General features: G+C 35.8%; 1 protein-coding gene across 1 annotated transcript in view; it reads right to left on the bottom strand.

Moving 5' to 3' along the window:
* Window positions 1-26,363, bottom strand: part of ADGRV1 (adhesion G protein-coupled receptor V1) — a 566,041-nt gene that overhangs the window by 481,532 nt on the left and 58,146 nt on the right. The window contains 11 exon segments of the mRNA XM_017886717.1: window positions 5,955-6,163; window positions 8,405-9,220; window positions 10,337-10,518; window positions 12,103-12,347; window positions 13,075-13,290; window positions 15,009-15,224; window positions 16,788-17,397; window positions 19,504-19,643; window positions 21,366-21,446; window positions 24,786-24,915; window positions 25,552-25,754. Coding sequence (XP_017742206.1) covers window positions 5,955-6,163; window positions 8,405-9,220; window positions 10,337-10,518; window positions 12,103-12,347; window positions 13,075-13,290; window positions 15,009-15,224; window positions 16,788-17,397; window positions 19,504-19,643; window positions 21,366-21,446; window positions 24,786-24,915; window positions 25,552-25,754 — 3,048 coding nt within the window.

Raw genomic sequence — 26,363 nt, forward strand, 5'->3', positions numbered from 1 at the left:
TAAAAATGTCACTTTTAGTTAGTTTAGTTCAGTTAGTTATCCAAGTAACTTTTGTGTATATAAGTAATATCTTCAAACACTTTTTAAAGAGTAGAAATAAAACAATAAAATTTAAATACTGCTTTCGAGTATTTTTTAAACTGCCATGTTTTTTATTTCTGAAGACAACTAAACATATTTCTTATAAGAAGGTTTCTTAAAATACCATGAATTAATTAATTTAGAAACTATCTTAATTTCAATTTAAAAACATAAAATAAATTTTTCTTACTAAATTTAAACACAATTTTAACAAAATGAACATTTTAAGGAGAGTGGATAATATAAATAAAAGCATTAGAAAGACTTTTTAAAACACATTTTAAGTGTGTCAATACAAAAAACCTTAGTTACCATTACATTAGTAGACTATGTCTTAGATTGATCTTTTAAAAACACAGGAATTTCTAGATCAGATTGTCCAAAGATTGGGATGAAACTGAAAGACTGTGTATAGTCAGCCATTGCTAACATACCATTTAAAAATTTTGTATTTGTAAAACTTGTGAACAAAATATAGACACTACTATGAAACTCTGGTGTCTATTGTACAATATATGAAATTTCTTACAGAGCAAGTTTGGAATACTGAAAAACAAAAATTTATTCCCAAAGAGCATAGAAAAATCCTTGAAATTATTAAGCTATTTCACCTACAGTGTTGTCTGGTGACTCTTTCGTAAGAGTTGTGGTTTTCAAACTTTTCAAATCACAAAACTTGTTAATGGTTCAAAAAGAAAATTATGGAAGTTTAATGAAGTACTAAAGTGCAAAGAGAACACGAATGGCAAGAAAACAAAATGCAGGTCAAAAAATTTCCATGTTGAAGGGTAACCTATAATCACAATAATAAAATTGCAGTTGCAAGTTTACACACAGAGATTTGGGAATAAATACATCACTTTTAGGTAAAAGTAAAAATAAAATGCTTAGGAGAAAAGAAAGTAAAATGTTCAGACAAACTTACTACATGTAAAAACACTCAAAGTCTAATACTACTTCATCAATATCCCCTCTGAAAAGTTAAAAAGTTACCATGAAAGTAACCTGCAAGAAAATACTGCAAAAATATATTTTGAAGCATGACACACACAAACACACACACACACAAACACACATACACACAAACACATGCGCACCCACACACACATAGAGAAGCACATATAAATAAAAGATAAAGTATTTCTTAAACACATAATCTTGTAAGCCTAGTGAAAATGTATCATGTCAACAGCAAGAATAGTGTGAAATTTTTTCTAAGTAATAATCAAAAGGGAGGTATTGATTCTGTCTCTTTATTGCAGACTTCCAGGAGCCAGGTCCATTTAAAATGCCTCCTGGAAAAAATGACTGGACATTTCAGAAAAATACCTTCTGCCAGGGTGAAAAGTCAAACAGTCACAGGAAAACAGAAAACTTAAAATAAGTACTTAGTCTTCCAAATTTAAGGGAAAAGAAGAAACGTCTTAAGAGAGAGTATAATTCTTAGATGACAAAGACTTTACTAGATACTAAACAGCAAACAGCCTTCTAGTTTTCACCCAAGATGAAAGCCAGAAGAGCTCTTACCTAACCAAGTGTCTAACTACAAAACCGGAAGATCATCTTGATAGGAAATCCACAGAGTTTACCAAAAGTTAGTGACACATTTCAATTCTAAAGCAGATCTGTCAGATAGTGTCTAGGACTAACCTAATGCAGATAAAGAATATGAAATGAAGAATGTATTTTAATAATCCTAAGTGTTTCAGGCACTTATTTTCAAGGCCTGAATTCTTTTTACAAAGATAAACACCACCTACAATGTACATAAAAATAATGGAAAATCAAAATACAGAAAATATATTTTAATAGATACATGTATACACAACATATGTATACTATCCAAATTGCCCTCTATAATAAAAAAGAAAACGGGTTAAAACAATTATAGGAATATGAATAATGGGAAGCACAGACTGTCAATACGAAGAGTTAAGAAAAAGTTGAATATTTCCAATATAGCAGTTCTATATATTTCTTTAAAGAATCACATTTCTTGTTCAAATCTTTGTATAAAAAAGATTCATGCTGTCCGTAAGAGAAGAAAAAATTTAAAATCCATCGAATGTGACAGGATGATTATGATGCTGCTGAATTGGGTGACAGAGAGAAACACCTAGCACAGATTTATAAAGAGCCCATTTATACCCAGTGTGCAACCACAGTAAAATCCATTGTCCTATATTTCTAAATTCTGTCCATTACGTTTGAAAGAAAGTAATATTTATCACTGGGCAGCTCTCCAATTGCATTAAGACAAAATGTAGAAATAGGATTCTACAGAATTCAATACATTGTTAGAGACTAAGGCAAATCCTCCCCATGAATCAAAAATGCATTCTAGAGCCAGAAGTTCAGCATAGTCCACATTTTAAATCTAATCACATAAATGAAACTCCAACACTAGGCCAAAAGCAATGTTAACACTGTTAAAAGCTCACATGGCAAGGTTATTTTTACCCCATTGGTTTAGCGGTTATCTCTGAAGAATCACCATGATGTTTTCATTAATTCACTTTCATAAACTCATCATGATACATACACATTTCTCTGTGCAATTTTCATGGTAATATAAAGCATACATAAAATACAGAACTATTGTGGCTTAATATGTTTTTGAAAAAAATAATTTATATTCCAGGAAAAGGCTTAGGAATGAAGAGAAAAAGTAAGTAAAAAATAGAAATTGACCCCAACTTTTACGTAGGAAATGTAAAAAATCTAGGGAGCACTCATACCTGCAATAAAAGCAATTTGGTGTTTTAGATTGAAATGCTCAAGCAGATTTTTAACCATAACACCTTTGGACCATTTATTTTAATTACTAATCCTTCCTGTTTGCCTCTCCTGCAGATAATTAGCTGTTGGAAACTGACGAGGCCACAATATTGTTTTCAGGCGAAGTTCATCCCAGCCAAAGAGACTGTAGGTGTTCATGTCTGCAGTCTCTCCAAGACGCTGTGGTACCTAGAAGGAGGGCCTCAGTGTCTTCAGAGCCCTCCAACTCACCACTACCACCACGATCCAGGCTCACAGAATGCACTTTCACAAAATTAATAGCCCTACAGTTAAAATCTCCTTAAATTGATCCTAGACATCCAAATTCTTTTGTATTCCTCAGAAAAGAAATTTCATCATATTGCTGAAAAGCACATGCCTAGTCTAGCTCTAAATCCCTCCTTAAATCTCATGTATCCTTTCCTGATCTCAGCTCTTATTTGTACCTTCCATATCACTAACACTTTGATTCTCTTCTTTTCCTTCCTATATTTCTTCAACAAAACAAAACAAATCCAAAATGCTCCCCTTTCATCTGTTTTCTCCAATGTTTCTCCTCTCCTTGCTGTCACAGCCAATAAGCAGTGCTTCTCAAAACTTCATGCTGTGAAGGACAGGGCTTTTTGCTTTGTTTGCCTCAATACATCAGAAGCTGACCCTCTTGTAAAACAAAATAAAATAAATGACTAGATAAGTTAAACGGCAAAAAAAAAAAAAAAAACACAAAAAACAAACAAACAAAAAAACAAATACCAGCCCATAGACACTGCTTTTGGATATCACAGCAAAGTGAAATTGTTATGAGAGTTTCCAATCCTCTTGTCACAGACCACAAGCAAACACTGAACAGGCAGCCTCTTGAAAGCCACACTGAGAAGCACCTGCCGAAGGTCTCTATGTTTGTCATCCTTAGATATTTGCTTCCTATCCTCAGTCCTCCCTTAAAATTCATCTACCATTGCTACTGTCTTGTTTGGCCCATTTGAGATCTAACTCCCCTTTTTGGCCTTATTAGTATGAGACACATCGATTACTGAGTAATCAGTGTAATTGATTGAAAACACACGCTCTCCCTGGTTTCTCCCTGCCTCTCCAGCAAAAGCTTCTCTCTCCTCTCGGGTAACTTTTCTTTCCCAGCACCTTAGTCTGATGTTTTTCATGGTTCCATTCCGATAATTTGCTTTTTATCCTCTGTAGGCAAAATCATCATACTCATTTTCCAGATTTGAGCTATCATACTTTTTTTTTTTTTTTTTTTTTTTGAGGGACGGAGTCTCCACCCTGTCACCCAAGCTGGAGTGCACTGCCAGATCTCAGCTCACTGCAAGCTCCGCCTCCTGGGCTCACGCCATTCCCCTGCCTCAGCCTCCCGAGCAGCTGGGACTACAGGGCACCGCCACCTCGCCCGGCTAGTTTTTTTTTGTATTTTTTTATTAGAGACGGGGTTTCACCGTGTTAGCCAGATGGTCTCAATCTCCTGACCTTGTGATCCTGCCCGCCTCAAGCCTCCCAAAGTGCTGGGATTACAGGCTTGAGCCACCGCGCCCGGCCTTGAGCTATCATCTTTAACCAATGTCCACCTTTAACCTGAGACAGAGTCAGGTTCTCTCACTAATTTCCTTCCCTCACATAGGCATTGCTACTCAAATTCATTCTGCTTCCAACTCAAATAACTTCAAATATTTACCAAAAGTCCCGGCATTGTCAGGTTCCACAGAAGACACAAGTTCAAGCAAAATAAATTCTCTCATTAGGTGCCCTATAGAGCATGGGCTTTGGATTTGACACAGCTGGGCCTAAGCATTACCACTGAATAATTGTTGCTATTTAGTCTCTCTCAAATTCAGTTTCCTTGAATGAAAATCTGGTGTATACGATTATACCTATTTCATAGGACTGCTGTTAAACTTAAGTGAAATAATGAAGGTGGAGTGTCTGGCACACAGAAAACACTCCATAAGTGTTACTATTGTCATTATTATTAACTATTCCTGCAGTAACTTTGTATTATGTTATAAATAACTTTTTGATAGTTGATCTGTCTTTAAATTAGATTTATGGAATTTGTTAGTCACTTTTACTCATTACTGTTATGACAACATGCAATTCCAAACCATCAATAAAAGTAGAGTACTGAAAATGGCTCGAATATTTGCATGGATAAATAAACTTGCAAGTTGGAAGTACAGTGAGGGAAAAAGGTAATACAGTAAAATACATTCTGTTTCTAGCACAGCCACTAACTGTCTGACATTGTCAAGTCTTTTAATCTCTCTGTGTCTCGATTTGTTTTCTCATCTATTAAATAGATGTCCAAGTACCTAATCTATATCCTTTTCATTTATTAACTATTCAAGGTAAAATTATTTTTTTAATTCCAGATATAAACTAAGTAATGAAACACAGTCTATCAATACCTGTTTTACCCCAAAACAGGCTTAAACAGACAAAACACTGTTATATTTTAAACACACAAAATTAGCCCCTCTGTGTAAAACCCTACATGTGATATAAAACATCAAGTAAGAATTCAAGAAAATTATTGTTTTTTAAGGAAGACAGACATTTTATAAGGTTTTCTAGCTTGGTACTTTGTTCATAAAATATACAAACACAATATAAAATCCAGGCTAAAATATTCACTGATTACAAACTATTACTTGTTTTTAACCGGCTGCCAATGTTTCACTGTTTGATACCAATGGCTACCCTTGGGCATACACTATACTTTCCAGGAACTATGCTAAGCATTTTACATTTGTTAGCTCACTTAATCCTCACAAAGAAACCTATGAAGTAAGTAATATTTTGTATCATTTAACAGATGGGAAAACTAAGCATTCCAGGTTTAGCTTCCTTAAAGTCATACCAGTAGAGAATGGCAAGCTAGAACATGGAATTGTTTTGCAAGGTTCCTAAATCAGGCTAAACAGTTCATTACAAAGCCTTCTCCCAAAGAAGTTCTATGCAGATTAACACACACACAGTTCAACAAAATAATGAAAGGGAAAAATATCAGAAGTTTTAAAGAACTAGACAAAAAATGACATCCATGGAAAAGAAAATGAATATGCTTAACAGAAAAAGGAACCCACCTTCATGACCTATGACAGATCTGGAAGCTGTCTGAAAGCTAACAATTCCTGCCACATTGTCATTGGCCAAAATGTTCACTCTAATGGTGTCGGAGCTTGGCAAAATTCTGCTTCCACCTTCAGTGTACACCAAACTAACTATGATGCTTTCGTCATCCTCTGGTTCAGAGTCATCCAAGATGGTTAAAATGACTGTCTTTTGGTTTCACCTATAAAACATCAATGGAATAAAACCAAAGTAACAAAATCACCAACATAGAGAACTCAGAAAGGCCTAAAATAATTTCTAGTTTTAAAAGTTAAGTAAAAATATGAGTGAATTATAACAGCTCCATATCATGGGCAATATAAGCAAATTTTGATGATTACATATACATATATATTTATATATATCTTTTCACACATCAAACACTGCAAAATTTCATTAATGAAGACAGATTGGGGAGAAGGACATTTTCAATTATGGGAAAGTCAAAAGGTAGAATTGTTTCAAAGAATCATGGCTTTACTTCCTGGATTTTAGACAAGAACAGATACCTAGCTAGGAAAAGAGCTTCAAAGTTATCTTCTGTTCAGAAACAACTCCCTTCAGGAGAGTGGGGTCTCATTCTCATTCTGGCATTACTGTGACAATTTTAATCGGATATTCAACACAACACCTTCCTGAAAAACCAGGAACACTTACAAAATGCTGGTCAAAATGAGGAACTAAAAAGGGATGTCAAATTCTGAGCAAAAGAACCAGCCTGAATGAGATGCATCTTTGGGTAACTAGATGAGATAACAGCATCAAGTACCAGTTTCCAGGAAGTAGTGCAATGAAGGAAGAAAACAAAAGAGGAACTCAAAGGGACAAGTGACAGCCAGAAAGTCCAAGCAATCTACTTTGCAATTTGATCTAGTAGATAGGGCACCACAGAATGTCCCTAAATCCAATACTGTTCCTGCTGTTCAGTCTAAGGTGTCCCCTATTTATTTTCTCACCACTTTCTGGAGAGAGAATGAAAGAGAAAAGACAAGGCAGGAAAAAGGAGAAAGGAGATTAAATGCATGTTCTCTCTTTTGTGACCCTGGTGCATTTTCATCAATACAGTAGTGTCAAGATTGCTTTAAGACAGTCTGCACTATCTAAGAATCTAAGTTAGCAATAGTTATAAAATAGAGTCCATTTTGTGCGATGCTAAGGTTACAATTCATGGTAATAATAATTTATATAATGCTATTTCTTTATATATAACTTTCTTTGTAGTTAACAAAACCACTGGAAAATCTAACTTTATATTTTTATTTCCACGCCCTCCTCGTTACATTTTCCTTATTCCTTTTGAAATAGAAAAGTTACCAATTACTAACCTGTTCCCATCTTCCGTCAAGCATATCATATCCCACTAAATCCTCAAATCACTGACTAGAAAATAACCATCGTAAAAATATTTTATACAATTTTAAAAATTTACTCTAAAACATGATTATTATATGTTTCAAAAAGCATATTATATGTGTACCATGACCTCTAATTAGTTTCCAAAAAAAAAGTATATGCCTTAAAAAGTTAAACAAATACAATGGATTGTTCTAAAATACGGAATTATGAATAAAGTTTCTTGCCTTCATTTTGTTGTATACTCTGAAGTTTTAGAGTATACATTACTTTTCAATCAGAAAAGCACTGTTTTTTAAAATTCTATGGAATATATAATTGCCCAAATGAGGATTTAATCAATAATCTCAGTAAAGATACCTTTCCCACACCCAAACTATTTTAAACATACTAACTTTCCCAATTTTAAATAGCACAGAAGTCAAACAGTCCTGAAAAAGAACCACTCAATCTGATCCTAATTCTAATTAGCTGGTCATGTAAAGTATCATTATATTGTTTATGGAAATTCACAGTAGTGATCGCAAGTGTAGGAGCAGTATTATAAATTGATCACTAGGATTAATGTAATATAAATGCAGTCACCAAAGTTTATGCTACTTTTATTTACAAATAATTTTCACTGATGATATTTCCTGATTTGTCTAGTGCATATGAAAATGTTTATCAATTAATACTCATTTTCCTAGCTACCACTGCTTCTTACCAACAGGTATGGTTGTAGGTACATGGGTCATTATTAAAAGTTCCCTTACAAAATCAGAACTTGCCTTGTAGTTTCCTCCGTGCTTTGTTAAAGACACTACTATCAAACATAAAGGGATAAAATTCACGTATTCCCAGAAAATCTGTTTTTTAAACTAAAAAGATATATATGTACAGTCACGTCAGGCTATGTATGTCATGCCAACCATTAACAAGCCAATTAACTTCTATTTTTTTCTAAAGCCAAACTACATTTTTATATATTAACAAGAATGTACACAGTAAGAATTCTTACAAAGTTTATCATAAAAATGGACTATGATGACTTTACCAGGGGCAACTGAAATTCATTTAGAACCATCACTCACCTTCAGCAAAGGTCAGAATCTCTCCAGCACCTATAAAATCTAAACCTTCAGTCGCTGTTCCACCAACAACATGCCATTCGACTGCCACTTGACCTAAGCTGCCCCCTGTCCTGTGTATCATCAGCTCCACCAAGGTTTGGGGCTGCTCCTGAACTTCAACAAATAAGCCATCTTCGGAAGTATTGGGACTAATACTGTAGATCACAAACACTCCAAAGGCATCACCATTCAGTGCTATGACAACTGTGGAAGTATTTGGCTGGCCTATGACTGGCTGATTTTTCAAACTGGTTGAAATGTTCATGAGGTGAACTTCAAGGAGAGAAATCAGAAAACTCTCATCCATCTCTGGGAAATCATCAGGAAGAACAGACACTGTGAGATTTGCGAATTCATCACCTTCCTGCATTATGGCCCATTGCCTTGTCACAGGCTCATAGTCACTCCCAGCCATAGCCTGACCACTAAAAAGAGATGCTACCCTGGTCATGTTTTTCCTGTAGGTCCAAAAGTCTGAACTGTTGACAGCTGGGCTGATCCATGATGTTATCCAGAAACACTGGGGACCCTCAGAAGCACTGAAAAATGAAAACGCTGAGCAAGCTTGTTCTTTAAGGCACAAAGTGGCACAGGTATACTGGGGCTCCCCCACGACAGAGACATTCACCCAAGTTCTCCAAAGTGGGTCAGGCACCCCTTGAATTGGTGATTCATAGTAGGACAGTAAATCTTGACCTTCCTCCATTGCCAGAGCCACTACATCAATGTCGGAAGTACTGTAGAACAACAACAGCTGACCAAAGTGCCCTCCGCTAAAATGTGGAGTGACAATTAAAAGACAGGTTAAGCACTCAAAGTAATTACACATAGAGAAGAGGAATGCTGATTGTGGTTTTCAATTCTTTTTTTAAATGCTTAAAGTCGTAGTACAAACACAACCCTGTTTCTTAATTACACTTGTCTCCCAACATTTTGTTTTCTCCTGTAAGGAAACCTTGCTAATTTTCAATCAAACAACACTTATTTTTAACCAAGCTATGAAAATATTTTCCAAGGTATGCAAATTCAGGATTTCAAAACAAAATTACAAAGTTAATTTTTATTGCTATACTTAACTGAAACAAAGTAACAATGATAACAAACACAACTACATTTTGAGGAAATGTAGTAACAGTCAGCCCTCTGTATCCACAGGTTCTACATCTGTGGATTCAAGACCGCAGATCAAAAATATTCAGAAAAAAAAATTTTAAAATACAAACTTTAAAACCAGTCCAATATAGCAACTATTTACATAGCATTTACATTGTATTAGGTATTATAAGTAATCTAGAGATGATTTAAAGTATATGGATGGCTGTGCATAAGTTATATGCAAATTTTATATTTTACACCACTTTATATAAGGGGAGTATCCAAGGATTTTGTTATATCCAACGACCCTGCAATCAATCCCCTGTGGATACCAGAGGGCTGACTATACTTGTCACAATTTCCCAAGATCCTGTTTTCTATTTCTGAAGGATCTCAGTGAGCCCAATGCTGCCTCACCAAAAAAAAAAAGGCGAGAAAAAAACAGACCTGGAAATCAACTCCTTCATACATCATACAAATGTTCTTTAATTTAGAAGCCAGTTATATTTAAGTACTAATTGTAACAAATTACAGATTAAAGCAATGCATTTCTTGGGTTAGAGAGCTCAGTGATGTAAAATTTATTACCTATTTAACTAACAATTGTTATGATAAATGAAAGGCCCTTTATACTAATAAGCATAATTCAATTAACACATAAAAATAACCTATAAAATAATTTATGGCATAGGAAAAAACCACAAAACCTAAATGATTTAGCTGTGCAAGGGATCCTTCCCCACCACCCCATAACTCTCATCACTCCCACAGATGCAAGTAGCTATCTCATATACCTTCGCCTGACAGTTATGTTAGCACAGGAACTTCTTTCCAGAGGCTCTTGAACACGATAAACCTTCTGAACAAAGGCTACTGCACCATAAGGATTATCATTGGCAGGAATAATAATATTTGCAATTCGATCTAACCCAATAGTACCTCCACCAGAGGCATCAGTTAGTTGCACTTGGATAACCTAAAAATACAGTGAAAACTTCCTTAACAGCATCACAGTTCTGAAATTAGAATAAAAATGATTCAAGGGAAAAAAATCAAACATATACATACAAGTACAAGAACAAAATGGAATGAAATATAAATGGACTAAAAGAAACTCCCCCAATTACACTTACAAACCCAGCATGTAACAGAATAACCCATCATCAACATTTAATAATAGAACCTAGTTATATATAGGACATACAGGCTGTTTAAACTCCTTAATATCGTTATATAATCATGTGACTCAATTTTAATATCCCTGTTTATGTTTACCATTTCAATAATAGGACTTTTACATCCTATACCCTTTTTAAAAAAATCTGAAATATACATTTTAATGGAGAGTTAATACAGTATGCTTTACTTCCCACATTATCTTAAATAAAATTATTTGACAAAATTTAAAACAAAACATACTGTAATGCCACCTAAATTTAGAAAGACAAAACAGAAATGTTTATGTGCTAATGAATATCTAATATTTTAGAAGTGAAAAACGGCACAATTAGCATTCAAAATAAATTTTATGAACTTCTATAAAATTTTATACTATTAAAGAATAAATGCTATCCAAAGTAATTTTATGATATGTAAATGTTAATAATACTTGAATTTCATACAATAAAATTATCTTCAGCCAATATATGTTAGTGATTAACTTTTCTACTGATACTGTACTTGTATTTGCTACCTTCCTGCTTCATCATGAAAAGGAAATATCAGGAAGATGTATTTCGCATAGTATTTTTCATATAGTAAATTCTCAACAATGGTTGAAGAATAAGTGAATGAATGAATGAATGAATGAATGAATGAATGAAAAACCACAATAATACTTAAGATTGAGTGGCTCACACCCAAGCCAAAAGGGAGTATAAAATAAGTTAAGAGTTTATACAGAACAGGACAAGTGCGTTGGCTCATGCCTGTAATCCCAGCACTTTGGGAGGCCGAGGCAGGTGGATCACCTGAGGTCAGGAGTTCGAGACCAGCCTAGCCAACACGGTGAAACTCTGTCTCTACTAAAAATACAAAAGTTAACCAGGCATGGTTGTGTGCTCCTGTAATCCCAGCTACTCAGAATGCTGAGGCAGGAGAATCCCTTAAACTCAGGAAGCATAGGTTGCAGTGAGCCGAGATTGTGCCACTGCCCTCCAGCCTGGGCAACAAGTGCGAAACTCCATCTCAAAAAAAAGAAAAAGAAAAAGAAAAAAAGTTTATACAGAACAAATGTATTATAAATTATGACAGACATATATATATATGTGATATACATATGTGTGTGTTATTTAACCTTTTAATCAAAATGTTGAACAATGCAATGTAATTATACAAAAAAGTCTTATAGTAGTAAACTGGCATATGTACACAATCTATTTCTAGAATATTCCTGCTTTTGTCAACTGTAAGGATCACTTTCACACTAGCATAGTTTGAACATTCTTGCAGGAATAATTTATTTGACATCCTCTCCAAAATGTCACAACGGCCATCTGTTCTAGTCACTATAGATAAGGTATGATTTACAGTGTCATTCTATACTAGCCATTCCTCTCACCTCTTCAATCTCCGGAACGTCGTCAGCCAGGACCTCTAACAACAAGGTTTGAATGGTTTCCCCAGGGGCAAAGGTCACATTACCTGAGACAACTCGCAGGTCGCCAGTAGCAAGCTGTCCATTAATGGTGGCAACCCACTGAACAGTAACATTGCCGAGTGTCCCAGAATTTCGAATTATTGGCAGGTTTACCTTCACTGAGTTAAACTCAGGTTCCTCTACAATAAGTTTAGTAATCTGAAAACCTGAAGGGTAGACAGAGCAGAGTTCACTTCAAATACAAAGTGAAACAGAGATAACAGTTAACCAAGCACCATTCTATAGTGGATTCTCTTTACCCCTAAGCAATCTAAGTAGCTATAACCCACAAAAACCCTAGAGTAACATGCTGTGATACAAATTGGTCTGCCCTGCCAAAATTTTCAAATGAGTTTTCACTGTGATAGAAGTAGAAACCACAAAGCCCATAGGGCTCATGTCTATACCAGACATGAGTGACAGGTCCAGTGAGCACAGAAGCTGATTGCACAGTGCAAGCCTGCTCCAGAGGGGCAATTACTATTTGGTTCCCATGACTGACGTTATGCAGGAAAGGGAACTTGATATTGCCAGATTTCCTATTTATCAAGAAAGCCCAGAAATCCAAATTTTTGTGTAAATTTCTATAAATTAAATTATTTCTCTAAAGAATTGCCTAAGACTCACAAAACACATGTAGGAGCCAGGTCCCACCCTAAAGCCAATAGTCTGTGACTTTTCCATATATGCGAAGAGACTGATACGATTTCTTTTTAAAACAATCACTAACCACTGCCAATGACTGTGCACAGATGTCCTATATGTCAGTAACAGCAGGTTAAGAAAGAAAACATGATCAGATCAATTCTGAGTCTCTAAAAGTAAAGAAAAGATCATTATCTATGATCTATACATACAGACAAGTCAAAGAGAGACACAAATTAATCTTCATACCAAATAATCCATAGGGGTCATCAGAGGCCTCAATAATAATGACTGCCTCTGTCAAAGCCCCTAGTCTGGCTCCTCCCGTTGTTTCATTCAGCAGTTGCACAAGAAAAGATTCTTCCAGTTCAGGATAGATATCATTAATGATATATATTGGCACAGCTTTACTGGTTTCCCCTTCTAGCAAGACCACATCTGATGAAGCTATACTATAATCTTCACCTGAAAAGACCAAAAGTAAAATGTTAAGACTTCTAAAATATGATCACAAACATTCCATATACTAGGGAAAAACTATTAGGTATCAAACTTTATGGATCTACTTGGAAATACTTTTTTGAGGATATTGACTACATTTATTCTAAGCAAGAAGACTTTTATGCCTCTCAGTAGAAAAATGGGTTTGATAATATCACAAAATAATGAAAAAGACTTCCTGGGGTGTTCAAGTTCATTCCTTCACTTTGCGAAAGATGTATACATATTTGGTCTATTTATACATATAAATAGAGAATCATTCATTACAAGATAGCCCCTCTTAACTACAAGAAAAAAAGGTATACTTTTAGAAGAAAGAACAGAACTAGAATTGTAATGTCACTGGAGAGAGAAATTATATCATTGCACAGATAGGGGAACGCTAGCATCATCAATGATGCAGCTGGACATGAAGAGACCTTCTTGCATAGATTGAAAGCTGCTACTGAGTATTGCTCACGATGGCAGGAGGAAAAAAAAAAGTGGGTGGGGAAAGGAGGGGTGCTCCGTGTGAAGACTGAGAGCTAATTTCTTAGAACACTGACCAAACCCCACCATCTGTCAATGTGTGAGGCCCTCTACAGGCAGCCAGGTACTCCTAGGAGCTACCCCAGCCTACACCAGTTAGGTATTAGATGAGCCTGGTTTATTGTCTTTTCAAGCAAGTATTATGTCCATATGATTTATTTTTTAAAATCAAGCACAGTATCCCACCCACGCACATTCCTGTTCCTCTGAGAGCACATTAGAAAGATTCTAATTGAATAGTTCTCAGGCAAATCTCCCTCTGGATGCTGGGACGGCACTATCAAAGTAGGCAGTCTTCTTATACATACATCTGGCAATGAAGTCGTTTTCTTATACATAAAATAGTTAATACTAACTATTGCCTCTTCCTTGCTCTTCACAAATAAATAAGCAAGCAAGATAAAGGGATCCAGAGACAAGGCTGTTGCCAAGCACTGAAAGGATGTAGCTGCCCATTTTCCCTGCATTCCTCAGTAGTCATTTACAAGTGAATCTCTTTCAAAAATGAGGAGTACACTCAGAGAAAACTAGTGTTTTCCTCAGTTTACTTTTCATTGATGTGCGCATATCGACCTTTTAAATTCATAGATAATTTAGCCAAAACTTTTTGCTATATCTACAAGTTCAATGTCATAAATCTATAAAAACTCTACCAGCACTTTGGGAGGCTGAGGTGGGCAGATCATGAGGTCACAGATCCAGACCATCCTGGCCAACATGGTAAAACCCCATCTCTACTAAAAATACAAAAATTAGCTGGGCATGGTGGCACACACCTGTAGTCCCAGCTACCTGGGAGGCTGAGGCAGGAGAATCGCTTGAACCCGGGAGGTGGACGTTGCAGTGAGCCAAGGTCACACCACTGCACTCCAGCCTGGGCGACAGAGCAAGACTCAATCTCAAAACAAAACAAAGCAAAATTGTAAAATCAAGCGAGACTCTATCTCAAAAACAAAAAAATCCAAAAAAAAAACAAAAACAAAAAAACAAAAAAAAGACTCTAGATTTGTCCCTTGAAAAAGACACAAGAGTATTTCTAGTTTTCTAGTTGATTATCCTAATTGCAACTTTGAGAGGTTTTGTTAATCAAGGATACATGTCCCTCTGTGCATATGTCCCTCTGTATGTACTGCTTTTTAGATGTCTTTTCTTACCAGCTATTGCAGTTATTGGCACAGCTTTAAATTTCACAGAGACATCTGCAAATGCTCCTCCTGTTCTAGTCACATTGATAATGGGTCCAACATGATTTTCTGCCACTTGGACAACTGGCGCTGAGAGCTGAAGAGTTCCAAATGCATCATCATTGGCAATGATAATTAGTTGTGCAACAGTTTCTACCTTAGGCCCAAGACGTGGAGAATTTGGAACTGAAAGACAGAAGATCCAAATAGAACACAGAAAGCTATCAAAATTCTAAGAACTGGCCAAAAGTCATCAAGAAACCTCAGCAAGATTCCATCAGCCAAACAGGACTCTTATTTGGGGTTTTCCCTCTACTATTTATTTAATTAACTTATTTATTTATAGAGATGGAGTCTCACTCTATCACCCAGGCTGGAGTGCTGGAGTGCAGTGACGCCATCTCGGCTCACCACAACCTCCACCTCCTGAGTTCAAGCAATTCTCCTGCCTCAGCCTCCTGAGTAGTTGCGACCACAGGCACACGCTGCTATGCCCAGCTAATTTCTTTTGTATTTTAGTAGAGACGGGGTTTCACCATGTTGCCCAGGCTGGTCTGGAACTCCTGAGCTCAGGCAATCCACCTGCCTCAGCCTCCCAAAGTGCTAGGATGACAAGCCTGAGCCAACGCGCCCGGCTCTACTATTTATTTTTAAGAATATGTATTGTTTAATATGCACCAGCATTAATCTAGACATTCAGGATCCAAAAATAAACTAAATGGAATGTCCCTGCTCTATTGGAGCTTACATTCTGGAGAAATTTTTATTATAGAATTTATAACAAAAGAACAGTTACCTACAGAAATATTTTAATACGTGTTGAAAAGTTATCAAAAAGGAAAAAAATCATTAGAGTATAATCATCGCTTTACATAATATTACAACAGATAATGATGAAATCTACAGAATGATGCTCTTCTAATTAGTTCACTGTGCCATTAAAACAAAACAGCATTTCAGTTACAAGACTGAGAAGGAAACTAATTTAGTTCCTTGGCCTCAAAAACTAGCCGCAAATCATCATACTCCAAATGACTGCCTCTTTAACCACTTCACTTTCTTCCCTGACAAACCTGTTCTGCACTGCCCATTCTTAATTAATATTGTCACTGAACTACTTTGTTGCTATGGTCTGAAGTCCTCCTACCTCAAAATTGATATATTTGAATCCTAATCCCTGTGGTGATAGTATCAAGAGGTGGAGCCCTTGAAGGTGATTAGGTTAAGGAGGTGAGACCCTTGTAAATGGGGTTAGTGCCCATGTAAAAGAGGCCTGAGAGAGACAGAGACCCCTCAACCCTCCACAAGACCCAGGAAGCAGACTCTCACCAGACACTGAATCTGCTGGCACCTTAATCGTGGCACTTCCCAGCCTCCAGAACCATGAGGAAAAATTTCTGTTGTTTCTAAGCCACCCAGTTTATGGCAGTTTGTTACAGCAACCCCAGTGGACGAATCCACTCATCCAGAAATCAGAGTCAGCCTCAAGACTACATCAACCCTGTCATAATAGAGTGTGCTAGATAATTTTAAAGTTCCTGTCCTACTTTCCACTGACTTTTAAAACATAATCTTGAAGAAAAAAATGTGTCTGGCTTCCAGTTGCCTTACAGGTAAACTGTTGAAAGAGGACACTTTCAAAGTTAGAGTTTACTATTTTTTTATAGAATTCTCTATTAAATAAAATTTTAAATTGATTGTTTCAGGATTCTGATGGCTAATAATAATAACACACAAAGGGATACTTACTTGAACGACTCTGTACTTTCGCCATTAAAGTAGAGTTGAGTAGTTCGATCAAGACAGATTCGGACCTTTCCGGCTCATCATCATCCAAAATTGAAATAGCTATTGTTGCCTCACTCTGATTAGCTCGAAAAAGAGCAAATCCAGAAGCTGGTATATAGTCTCTTCCTTGAGTTGCTCTCGCTAAATTAGGCGGAAAATAAGGTGGTTTTTCCATATCATCTAGTGTTGCATATGAGACAAGGACTTTTCCCATGAGGCCTTTCAACCTTATTATTGATAGTGTGATGTTCTGGGTTGCTTCCTCGACTTTAACAGGTCTGTTTTTCTCAGAAAAAATGAATACACCACATGGATCATCACTAGCCAAAACTGTTAATGTGGCATTAATATAAGCTCCCAAAGAACCACTGGAAACACTGAGGATTGACACAGAGAATGCCTTATCCAGTTCTGGGTCTTCGTCAGGCAATATCTCCACAGTGATATTGGCGCTCGTCTGCCCAATCTCAAATGTGATGTTGCCAGAGGTGAAGGCGAGATCACCATCAGGATCAGAGTCTATGTTCCAATGCAAAGTCACTGGAGACAGAGTTCCATGATGTCTTATAACCTACAAAATATTTAATATTAAAATCTATTAAAAGAGAGATTAAAGCCAGTTACTTAGAGGCTTATAAATACACTAATGATAGCAGCACAATTTTATTTTATATAAGTTCTTCTCCAGACTACAAGACTGCTGCAGGCAGGGGTCATATACTATCCATCTTTGAAGGCCCACAGAGAGTCTTATAAATGGAGGATATTTAAAAAGTGACTGTGCCGAGTGCAGTGGCATATGCCTATAGCCCCAGTTATTCAGGAGACGGAGACAGGAGGGTTACTGAAGCCCAGGACTTCAAGGTTGCAGTCAGCTATGATGGTGCCACCACACTCCAGCCTGGAAAACACAGCAAGACTCTATCTCTTAAAAAAAAAAAGAAACAGTTGAAATAAAAATTTCAAAGTGATTGCTGCATGAAAATATACATTGATGAAAAAATGTAGCTTCTACTCAAATTATAACTATCTTTTGTGTATCTTTTATTTTATCCCCAATAAATCAAATGTGATTAACAATGAATTACATTTAGGCACACTCATAGAAGTTTTCACAATCGCTGCAAAAATGGTATATATTTCATTGCAAGTTATATATAAATGGTGTTTTCTGAAAAGTGAGCTGTAAAACTCATTTTAAAACAAATCACATTTACTTTTATCTTCAATATATTATGCAAACTCACCAAAAAACATATTTGACCCAAAGTATAAGAAAACACATTTAAGAAGGAAGATATGCTTCTGTCAATAATATGCTAACAATGAAAAGCCTAAAATTTAATGTTAACAATGAAAAGCTTAAAAATGTATCCAAGTAAATCCCAACTAAGAGTAATTTTTATTTGTTCTTGAAATATGATGGTTACATCAAAATAAAATTAGACAGTAATTTTATAAAAAGTTGATCCTTTCCCTTAATGCTTTTTTTAATCTTTCCTGAGTTATCCTTTCTAAGGTTGTTCAATTTATCCCACAATAGTTTATTGAAAATCTGCCATAGTAGTACAGAAGGATATGTTTGAGTGATATTTCTTCATTATTCATATGGAAGCTGAGCAAGTAGTTAGCTCCTGTGAGTCAATGACCAATGAATCCTTCTTCATTTCTACTGGAACAAAGCAGAGTAGCCATACAAACACACACATATATAATAAAAAGTTATTATTATAGATAGTTCACCCATGTTTTAGATCGTCTTTCCTTATGGGAGAGAGACAGGATAGGACTGCACTTCATCCACTAACATTAGGCACAGCCAGGAGACCTGCTTTGACCAAGGAAGTTAAGTAGAAATAACGTCAATCACTTCCAGAAAGAAGCTATAAGAGCTGGCATGCTGTTCTTCACATCCACACTTCCCTCCACCAAGAAGATAAAAGCACCTGCTGAGATATAGCCTTGGTACCTAAAGTATCTAATAATCAGTGCCCCTTGCTAACTTAAGTTGGACATATACATACTGTGAATGAAAAACAAATCTTTTCCAGCACTTTGAGAGGCCAAGGCGAGTGGATCACCTGAGGTTGGGAGTTTTAGACCAGCATGACCAACATGGAGAAACCCTGTCTCTACTAAAAATACAAAATCAGCCGGGCATGGTGACGCATGCCTGTAATCCCAGCTACTTGGGAGGCTAAGGCAGGCGAATCGCTTGAACCCAGGAGGCGCAGGTTGTGGTGAGCTGAGATTGCGCCATTGCACTCCACTGGGCAACAAGAGTGAAACTCCGTCTCCAAAAAAGAAAAAAAAAAAAAAGGAAAACAAAACAAATCTTTCTTGTACCAGCCATTGATACTTTAGAGATGTTTGTTACCACACCCCATCTGAACAAACACAAAAATCTATGTAAGATAAATACTTGTAGTACAGCTCCATTATATTCCTTAAAGGGTCAAGGATCCTCAGGATTAAACAATGACTCCATGTGCAACACTAAAGACAAAAATAAATGCCAAATCACTGTTCGATCACCAATTTGTATTGCCTGTGCCAACAGGCTCATTCCCCTAGGCCTACACAAAAAAACAGAAAACATAAAACACACTTTCATAACATAGTACAGTTTTTAAAACAACAGAAAATGTCTAGGAATGAAGGAAGAAAAGATACTCACATTTAATATAACAGTGCTATACCCATCTTCTGGTTCAGTTCCACTGACAAAGAGTGACTCAGGGCTAAATTCAAATACGCCATGAGCATGGTCAGAGGCTGCAATTGTCACTAGAATTTGGGAAGCCACTCCTAGACCAGCTGCATGAACAAGTTCCAAAAAAAAAAAAAAAAAAAAAAAAAAAAAAAAAAAAATGTTAATGAGTAATTTACAAACCAAAGGAAAAGCCAAGGAACAACTTTTTGAAAAGAGTCCGTACGTTCATTGAGTACATTCTAATTTGTTTTAGAAAGAAAGGCAGACACAAATGGGTGCCACACATATTCATGCTTTTATGACCTTTCTCTACTTTGGCACCAACGTGATGTACAAGTGCTGCATAAGCACTTGGAGATGAATAAGGAAAACTTGTTTTTCTTTTTCATCTCTATGAAAGAGAACATTCTTCCACACTGAGTATATGAGGAAGGTCTCCCACGACCTTTGCTGACCTCAAAAGAACTTGAGCCAAAATGACTCTTACCTTCATGAAATAATAAGTAGTTTCCCTATGATTTTAGTCATTCTGGCTGAACAGATTCTTGGTTTCCAATGTGCATGAATTCTAGGCCTATTTTTTCATCATGGGATGATGCTATAAATCTCTCTCTCCTGATCCTAAATAGTCCCATTCTGCAGCTAAAAAGATGCCAAGATCTAAAGCAGCATTTAATTTTTTCCTAAAAAGACTGTTCAAATTTTATGTTGCATTAATGTCTGCAGACTAGAAAATGAACAATTCTAAAAGTAACAGAGTAATTAACTACAGAGGTTGCATTAGGCACTGATGGAAGATAGGAATGAAGGGGGTGAAATCATTGAGTTCTGACACTAAAATATAAAATCTGACATTGTGAAAAAAGAAGGATTTGAGGATTAGAAAATGCTGTTCTTCAAGAAACAAATATTCTAAGTATGCTTTTCACATGTGAAAAAATATTTGAGGTAAAAAGCTGAATCATGTTTGTATATAAATCTACTTCAAAAGGCATCCTCTTTTCAATATCACCCTCATTAATTGCCAACTATCCATTTATTTTCTTCCTAATTTCTTTTTCCCATTTGTTTGTTTGTTTCTTTTTTTTTTTTTTTTTTTTTTTCTTTGAGAACAGAGTCTTGCTCTGCCACCCAGCCTGGAGTGCAGTGACGCAATCTTGGTTCACTCAACCTCTGCCTCCTGGGTTCAAGAGATTCTCTTGCCTCAGCCTCCTGAATAGCTGGTATTACAGGTACATGCCACCATACCTGGCTAATTTTTGTAATTTTAGTAGAAACAGGATTTCATTATGTTGGTCAGGCTGGTCGCGAACTCCTGAGCTCAGGTGATCAGCCCGCCTTGGCCTCCCAAAGTGCTGGGATTACTCCCCATTTGTTTTGATTAAATTTTACATATAAGGATTCATAGTTCTTTTTGTACAGAGAATAAGTGTGATGTATTTAAAATGAAAATACAAATTTTCTATTGACCTCTTTTTAGGTATTTGACGCTATGTAAAATGTTTCCAAACAATCATTTTTATCAATGACATTCAAATGAAATTTCTATCACAATTACAATCAGGAAACTGCCTTAGGTTCATACAGGAAGGAGAGTCTAGGTTTTGGAAGCAGACAGGGATGTGATTCTGACTTGATCCCTTTCTAGCTGGGTGACTACAACGTGAAGTAAATTATACTTCATAAAGTTGCTGTGACAGTTAATGAGACAAAATATGTAAAGGACCTACACATAGTAGGTGTCAATAAGTGGTCAGTATTGTCTCTAAAACGAGAAGTTAAAATTAAAACGTATAATAGTAAAGGACCTTAGAAAAGCTGCTTACCATGTTTGTGAATAGTTGGAAGGAGGAATTCCATGTCCCCATCACCACTACCACTTCCATCAACCCTAAAGAGTTCAGCTACTTCACAAGGAGACACAGAGACACAACCCACACAACACACATTGACACAATGAGAAAATTGAGAGGTCTTAAAACATATCAAGCAAAGAGGAAAATGCAGTAGTATTAACCCAATAACATGCTTTCTTCCACAGGAAACGGATCATTTTAAATAGCAAAATTATAGCACCAGTCAAGCTATCAAATTATCAAAATTTCATTCAGTTTCATGAAATACTCCATGTAGACTGTAATTGTTATTTCCCATTTCTCCCAATCTAGTACTATTTTTAAATTTTCACTTTTTTTGCAGCAATGTAAATTATTTTCTAATATCTTAGATATTTAAAATATATTTATCTGATTATGTAATCATATGCTTAGGCCTAATATGCCTATGATAATCACCTCACCATTTGCAACAACCAGTTCAATATTGGGAAATGCATCTAACTTTTCCTTCCATCCACACATTCAAATCCCCATCACAATTATTTACCATTCTCAAACTTGATCACCCTCTGGCCACCGACATTGTGGAAGGAGTACTAGACAAGCCATCTAAATATTCTGCTTTCTTGGTTGTGAAAGATGCCAGCTGTAAAAATGTCAGCAAGTCACAAAACTTCTTGGTATCTCAGTCTCCTCACCTATGAAAGGTGCTGTCTTTTATAGATATGTTGTTGCTATGGTTTGAATGTGTTCCCCAAAGTTCGCATGTTGGAAATTTAATCGTAAATGCAACCATATTGAGAATTGGGAACTTTAAGGTGTGATCAGGTCATGACACCTCTGCCCTCATGAATAAATTAATGCTGGTATCCTGGGAGTGGGTTCATTATTGCAAGAATGGATTTCTTGTAAAAGCAAATTCAGTCCTCTCTTGCCCTCTCATATGCATTCTCTGACCATGTGGAGCCTTCCACTACGTTATGATGTATCAAGAATGCCCTACAAGGATGCAGTCACCCAATATTGGACTTTCCAGCCTCGAGAACCATAAGCCATGTAAACTTCTATTGTTTATAAATTGCCCAGTCTGTGGTATTCTGTTATAGCAGCATGAAATGGACTAAGAGTTGTAAAGATCAAATAAAATAATGGAAAATAAATACTATTATCAAAATATAAAATATAAAGTACTTTGGCCATAATAAAGAGAAAATGGTTATACCTTCCCCTCTAATATATCTTGTACCCCAACCATTATTTTACCAAATGTTTGCAAACAAAGAAGATAGGAAGGGCAATGATGATAGCAATAGGAGAGTAAAAATAGCAAAGCCACATCCATACATATATGCTTCTACCAATATCCTTGATTGACATGCTAGTTTAAGATCTGCCCTCTCTTCTCCTTTTGCCCTGTGTTTTTGCCTGTCAGCGGGACTGGGATATATCAGATATGAGAATGTATGGCACCAGGAACCTGAAATCATCACACAGATCCAAAAGGCAAAATGGATTTCCAGTAAATATCTGGTACATGGCTTTGCTCCCACATTATCCAGAAGTCATAAAAAAAGAAGTTCAACACCATATATACTTTGGCTAGCATAAGACATCTATTCAGGTTGTGGCTACCTTATGTAGAATCATCAGTTTCATCAGTTTTATAGTTAAAAAGCATGAAATAAGTCCTTGACTCTCCAAAGAATTTAGCTCTATAAGCTACCTGACATGTTAGACAGTCCCTACCTATGAGTCCAGGAGTAAAGGTCATTGTATAAATTCCTTTTCCTCCAATCCCAACTCACTGAGGGATAAATCAGATTCTCTGCCACTATTGCTTCCTACGAAACTGCAAGGTTGGTTTTCTAGTGAGTATTCAAGTCCAATTAATATATAACAATGCATATTGTTATATAGAGATACGGGGAGAAATTTCTCAATAATATAACAAGTATCACTATAAGTGGTCATATAATCACAAGTATTATTATCATCTTAATAACATTTCATGTACAATTATTAATCAGTATTAGCTAATGGTGACTAACATTTTCTCTTTCTGTTACATAAGGATTTTTAGCTATAAGTAATACAAAGGGCAACTTTTCAAATATTTTATAGTAACCTTTTTAGTAATGCAAATAGTGATTTGGAGATACAAGGACTTGTCTCTGGAAGACAAGAAAAGCTGGTATTTTTATATGCCACCTACTAGACAGCACATTTCTACTGTTTTATGCATTCAACCAAGCTCAACACTGTTTAACCATTTCCCTGCTCCCAAACACTGGCTTGGTCTCCTTGCTCGCACCTGAGATTTGGGAACATAGGAAAGAAAAATTTTTGCATATTTACCCCAAATACCTACTTTATACATAACGACAACTTTAATATCTCAGTCATACCAATTTTTCCTTTGGATGGCTTATATACTATAGCTTTCTTCATCAAAATAATAAATAATAATGAGATAATTATTATTATACCAGGTTTTGTAATGAAAGGAACTGTTCTGATAAACACTGTATCATCTCTCAATTTCTTGTACTTATAAAGGTAATACAATGCATATCGTACGTATTCCATAACACTCCCAGTAGCACCTGATAAACACATTAACACTTTTGCAAAGAAGTACTGCATCTAATTGGGATACATATTACCAATAGCCTCACTTACAGATGAGTTTTGTCATGAAATAAGTTTGATTCCAATAACCCTTGATAATCAGAGCTTTCTGAAAAGCAGAATTGAAGTTAAGGCATTGTTGATTTCTTTTATTAATAATCAACTGATAATAGATCATCCAAAAGGACTAGATTTTACACTGTTATATCTGTAGATTGACCTAGCAGAGCTATAGCAAAAAACGGAAAAGAGAGAGGTGATCTTACAGGAACCTACCATGAATGAAACCTGTAATCTGGTGACTTAGTACACTTACACGTTACATTCTAAAAGCACATCTCTTCTAGAAAAATATCAGTGGGTAATAATAAGCGAGAAAAAAACAGCACAAACATGCTGTCCATATAATAAACAGAGATATTACTCAGAATTAACCAAACTTCATAGCGAAAGTATATCAATGTGAAACTATGAGTTGAATATTAATTTATAAGACTAATACTAAAAGTGTATGTAAAGAGGAGGATTTTCTTTTTACCAAGAAAGGAATTATCAATCAAAAATGATTCATATAGATTATATTACCACATATATTATGGTATACATTATCATGTATCTTAAGCAATTATTAACTTTCAGGCTGCCTTCTCCGAAAACTAATAATTTATTCATTTATTTAAGTAAGATTAATTCAAAGGAACATACTTCCCTAAAGGAATCTACTGTCATCAGCATGGGGAGACAAGCAAATATTTAATATTTTTGCATTACCAGCCTTACCTCCTCCTTCCAAATTTAACAACTCAACTTTAAAAGATTTTTCCAGTTCAGGAATAGAATTATCAGTGATGTTTACAGAAATGTATTTATATCTTTCTCCTGGTTGAAATTCTAATGTGCCAGCAACATTCTGAAATATAAAAGATTGATCCATTAGATTACAATCATTCTGTATACGAACAGATTACAATCATTCTGTATATGAATTTGTAAAATCAGAATGTTTGTTATATCCCAAATTATTATAAATACTCAGAAGACAAGTAAAATACAAAATTGAAAACACTTCAGTGTGTATGAATAGTGTTCAACGTAAATTCTAAATAAATATTCTCCAATTAGATAAGGTAGATTATTTCTTTTTTTCTTTTTCTTTTTTATTTTATTTTATTTTTTAGAGACAGAGTCTCACAATGTCACCAACACTGGAGCTCAGTGATGGGATCATAGCTCACTGCAGCCTTGAACTCCTAGGCTCAAGCAATCCTCCTATCTCAGCTGCCAGAGTAGCTAGGACAACAGGTGTGCACCACCACACCCAGCTAATTTTTTTTCTTTCTGTTTTTGTAGAGAAAGTGACTTGCTACATTGCCCACGCTGGTCAACAACTCTTGGCCTCAAGCAATCCTCTCACCTTGGCCTCGCAAAGCGCTAGGATTACAGGCATGAGTCACCATGTTCCAGGTACAGTGTAAATCCTTTCCAGAGAAGGATTATGTCTGTTTTACAAGTGCAAATACAACTTCAAAAGGACTGAGTGAATTACCTGGTAATCCTCAGGACTGAATGCTGTCAAGGACACTGTTCTAAATTCCGCAGTCACCCTTCCCAGAAGTCCCTGTGCACGGATGACCAATAACCTGATTTCTCCATCTTCCTCCTGCACGGTGATATGTGGAACACTGCTTGCAGGCAGGGTCATTGTGTCCTCAGGCTGAGGAGGCAGCCCTGTGGAGAACTGCAGCAAGCCTAGTGGAGACAAAGGGGCCAAGGCATTCTCCCAATGAACTGTGCAAGAATTTCTTATTCAATTAAAGCGATCTTACACAATTATTTTGATCACCAGGCCAAAAATCGGAGGGCCTTTATTTAGAAAATATTTTAGCAAAGATTTAACTAACATGCTTTTGACACAGAATATATTCATAAGCTTTCAGAATAATGAAAGTTAAATTGTTAATTTTCCATGTCTCTACTCAAAGAAAGCTTTTCTTCCCACAGCAGCATCAATAGCAGGAATATTGATAGCATTTTAAAATGTACATTTTCTAACTTTTACTCATATTTTATTAGAATCTCCAGAAATCATTCTAGAACATATAGTAGAACAGGTTAAATGGCACCTTAAAGGAGTTGCAACACTTAAAACAAACAAATCAACAAACAAATAAAACCTAACTATGAAAACTAAAGGTGAAGAGTCTCTCAAGATTTCTACCCAAACCTTTTAACAGATGTTCTTGATTCATTCCTGTAGAAGAAATACTATTTTTCAATACAGAAAACATTCTCAATTTACTAGGACAGACATCTGTGATAGTTCCCCAATCGAGAAAATTGTCATTATTTAGTATAAGA

This window comes from Rhinopithecus bieti, unplaced genomic scaffold, assembly GCF_001698545.2.
Source record: "Rhinopithecus bieti isolate Rb0 unplaced genomic scaffold, ASM169854v2 scaffold_15252, whole genome shotgun sequence".
Lineage (NCBI taxonomy): Eukaryota > Metazoa > Chordata > Mammalia > Primates > Cercopithecidae > Rhinopithecus > Rhinopithecus bieti.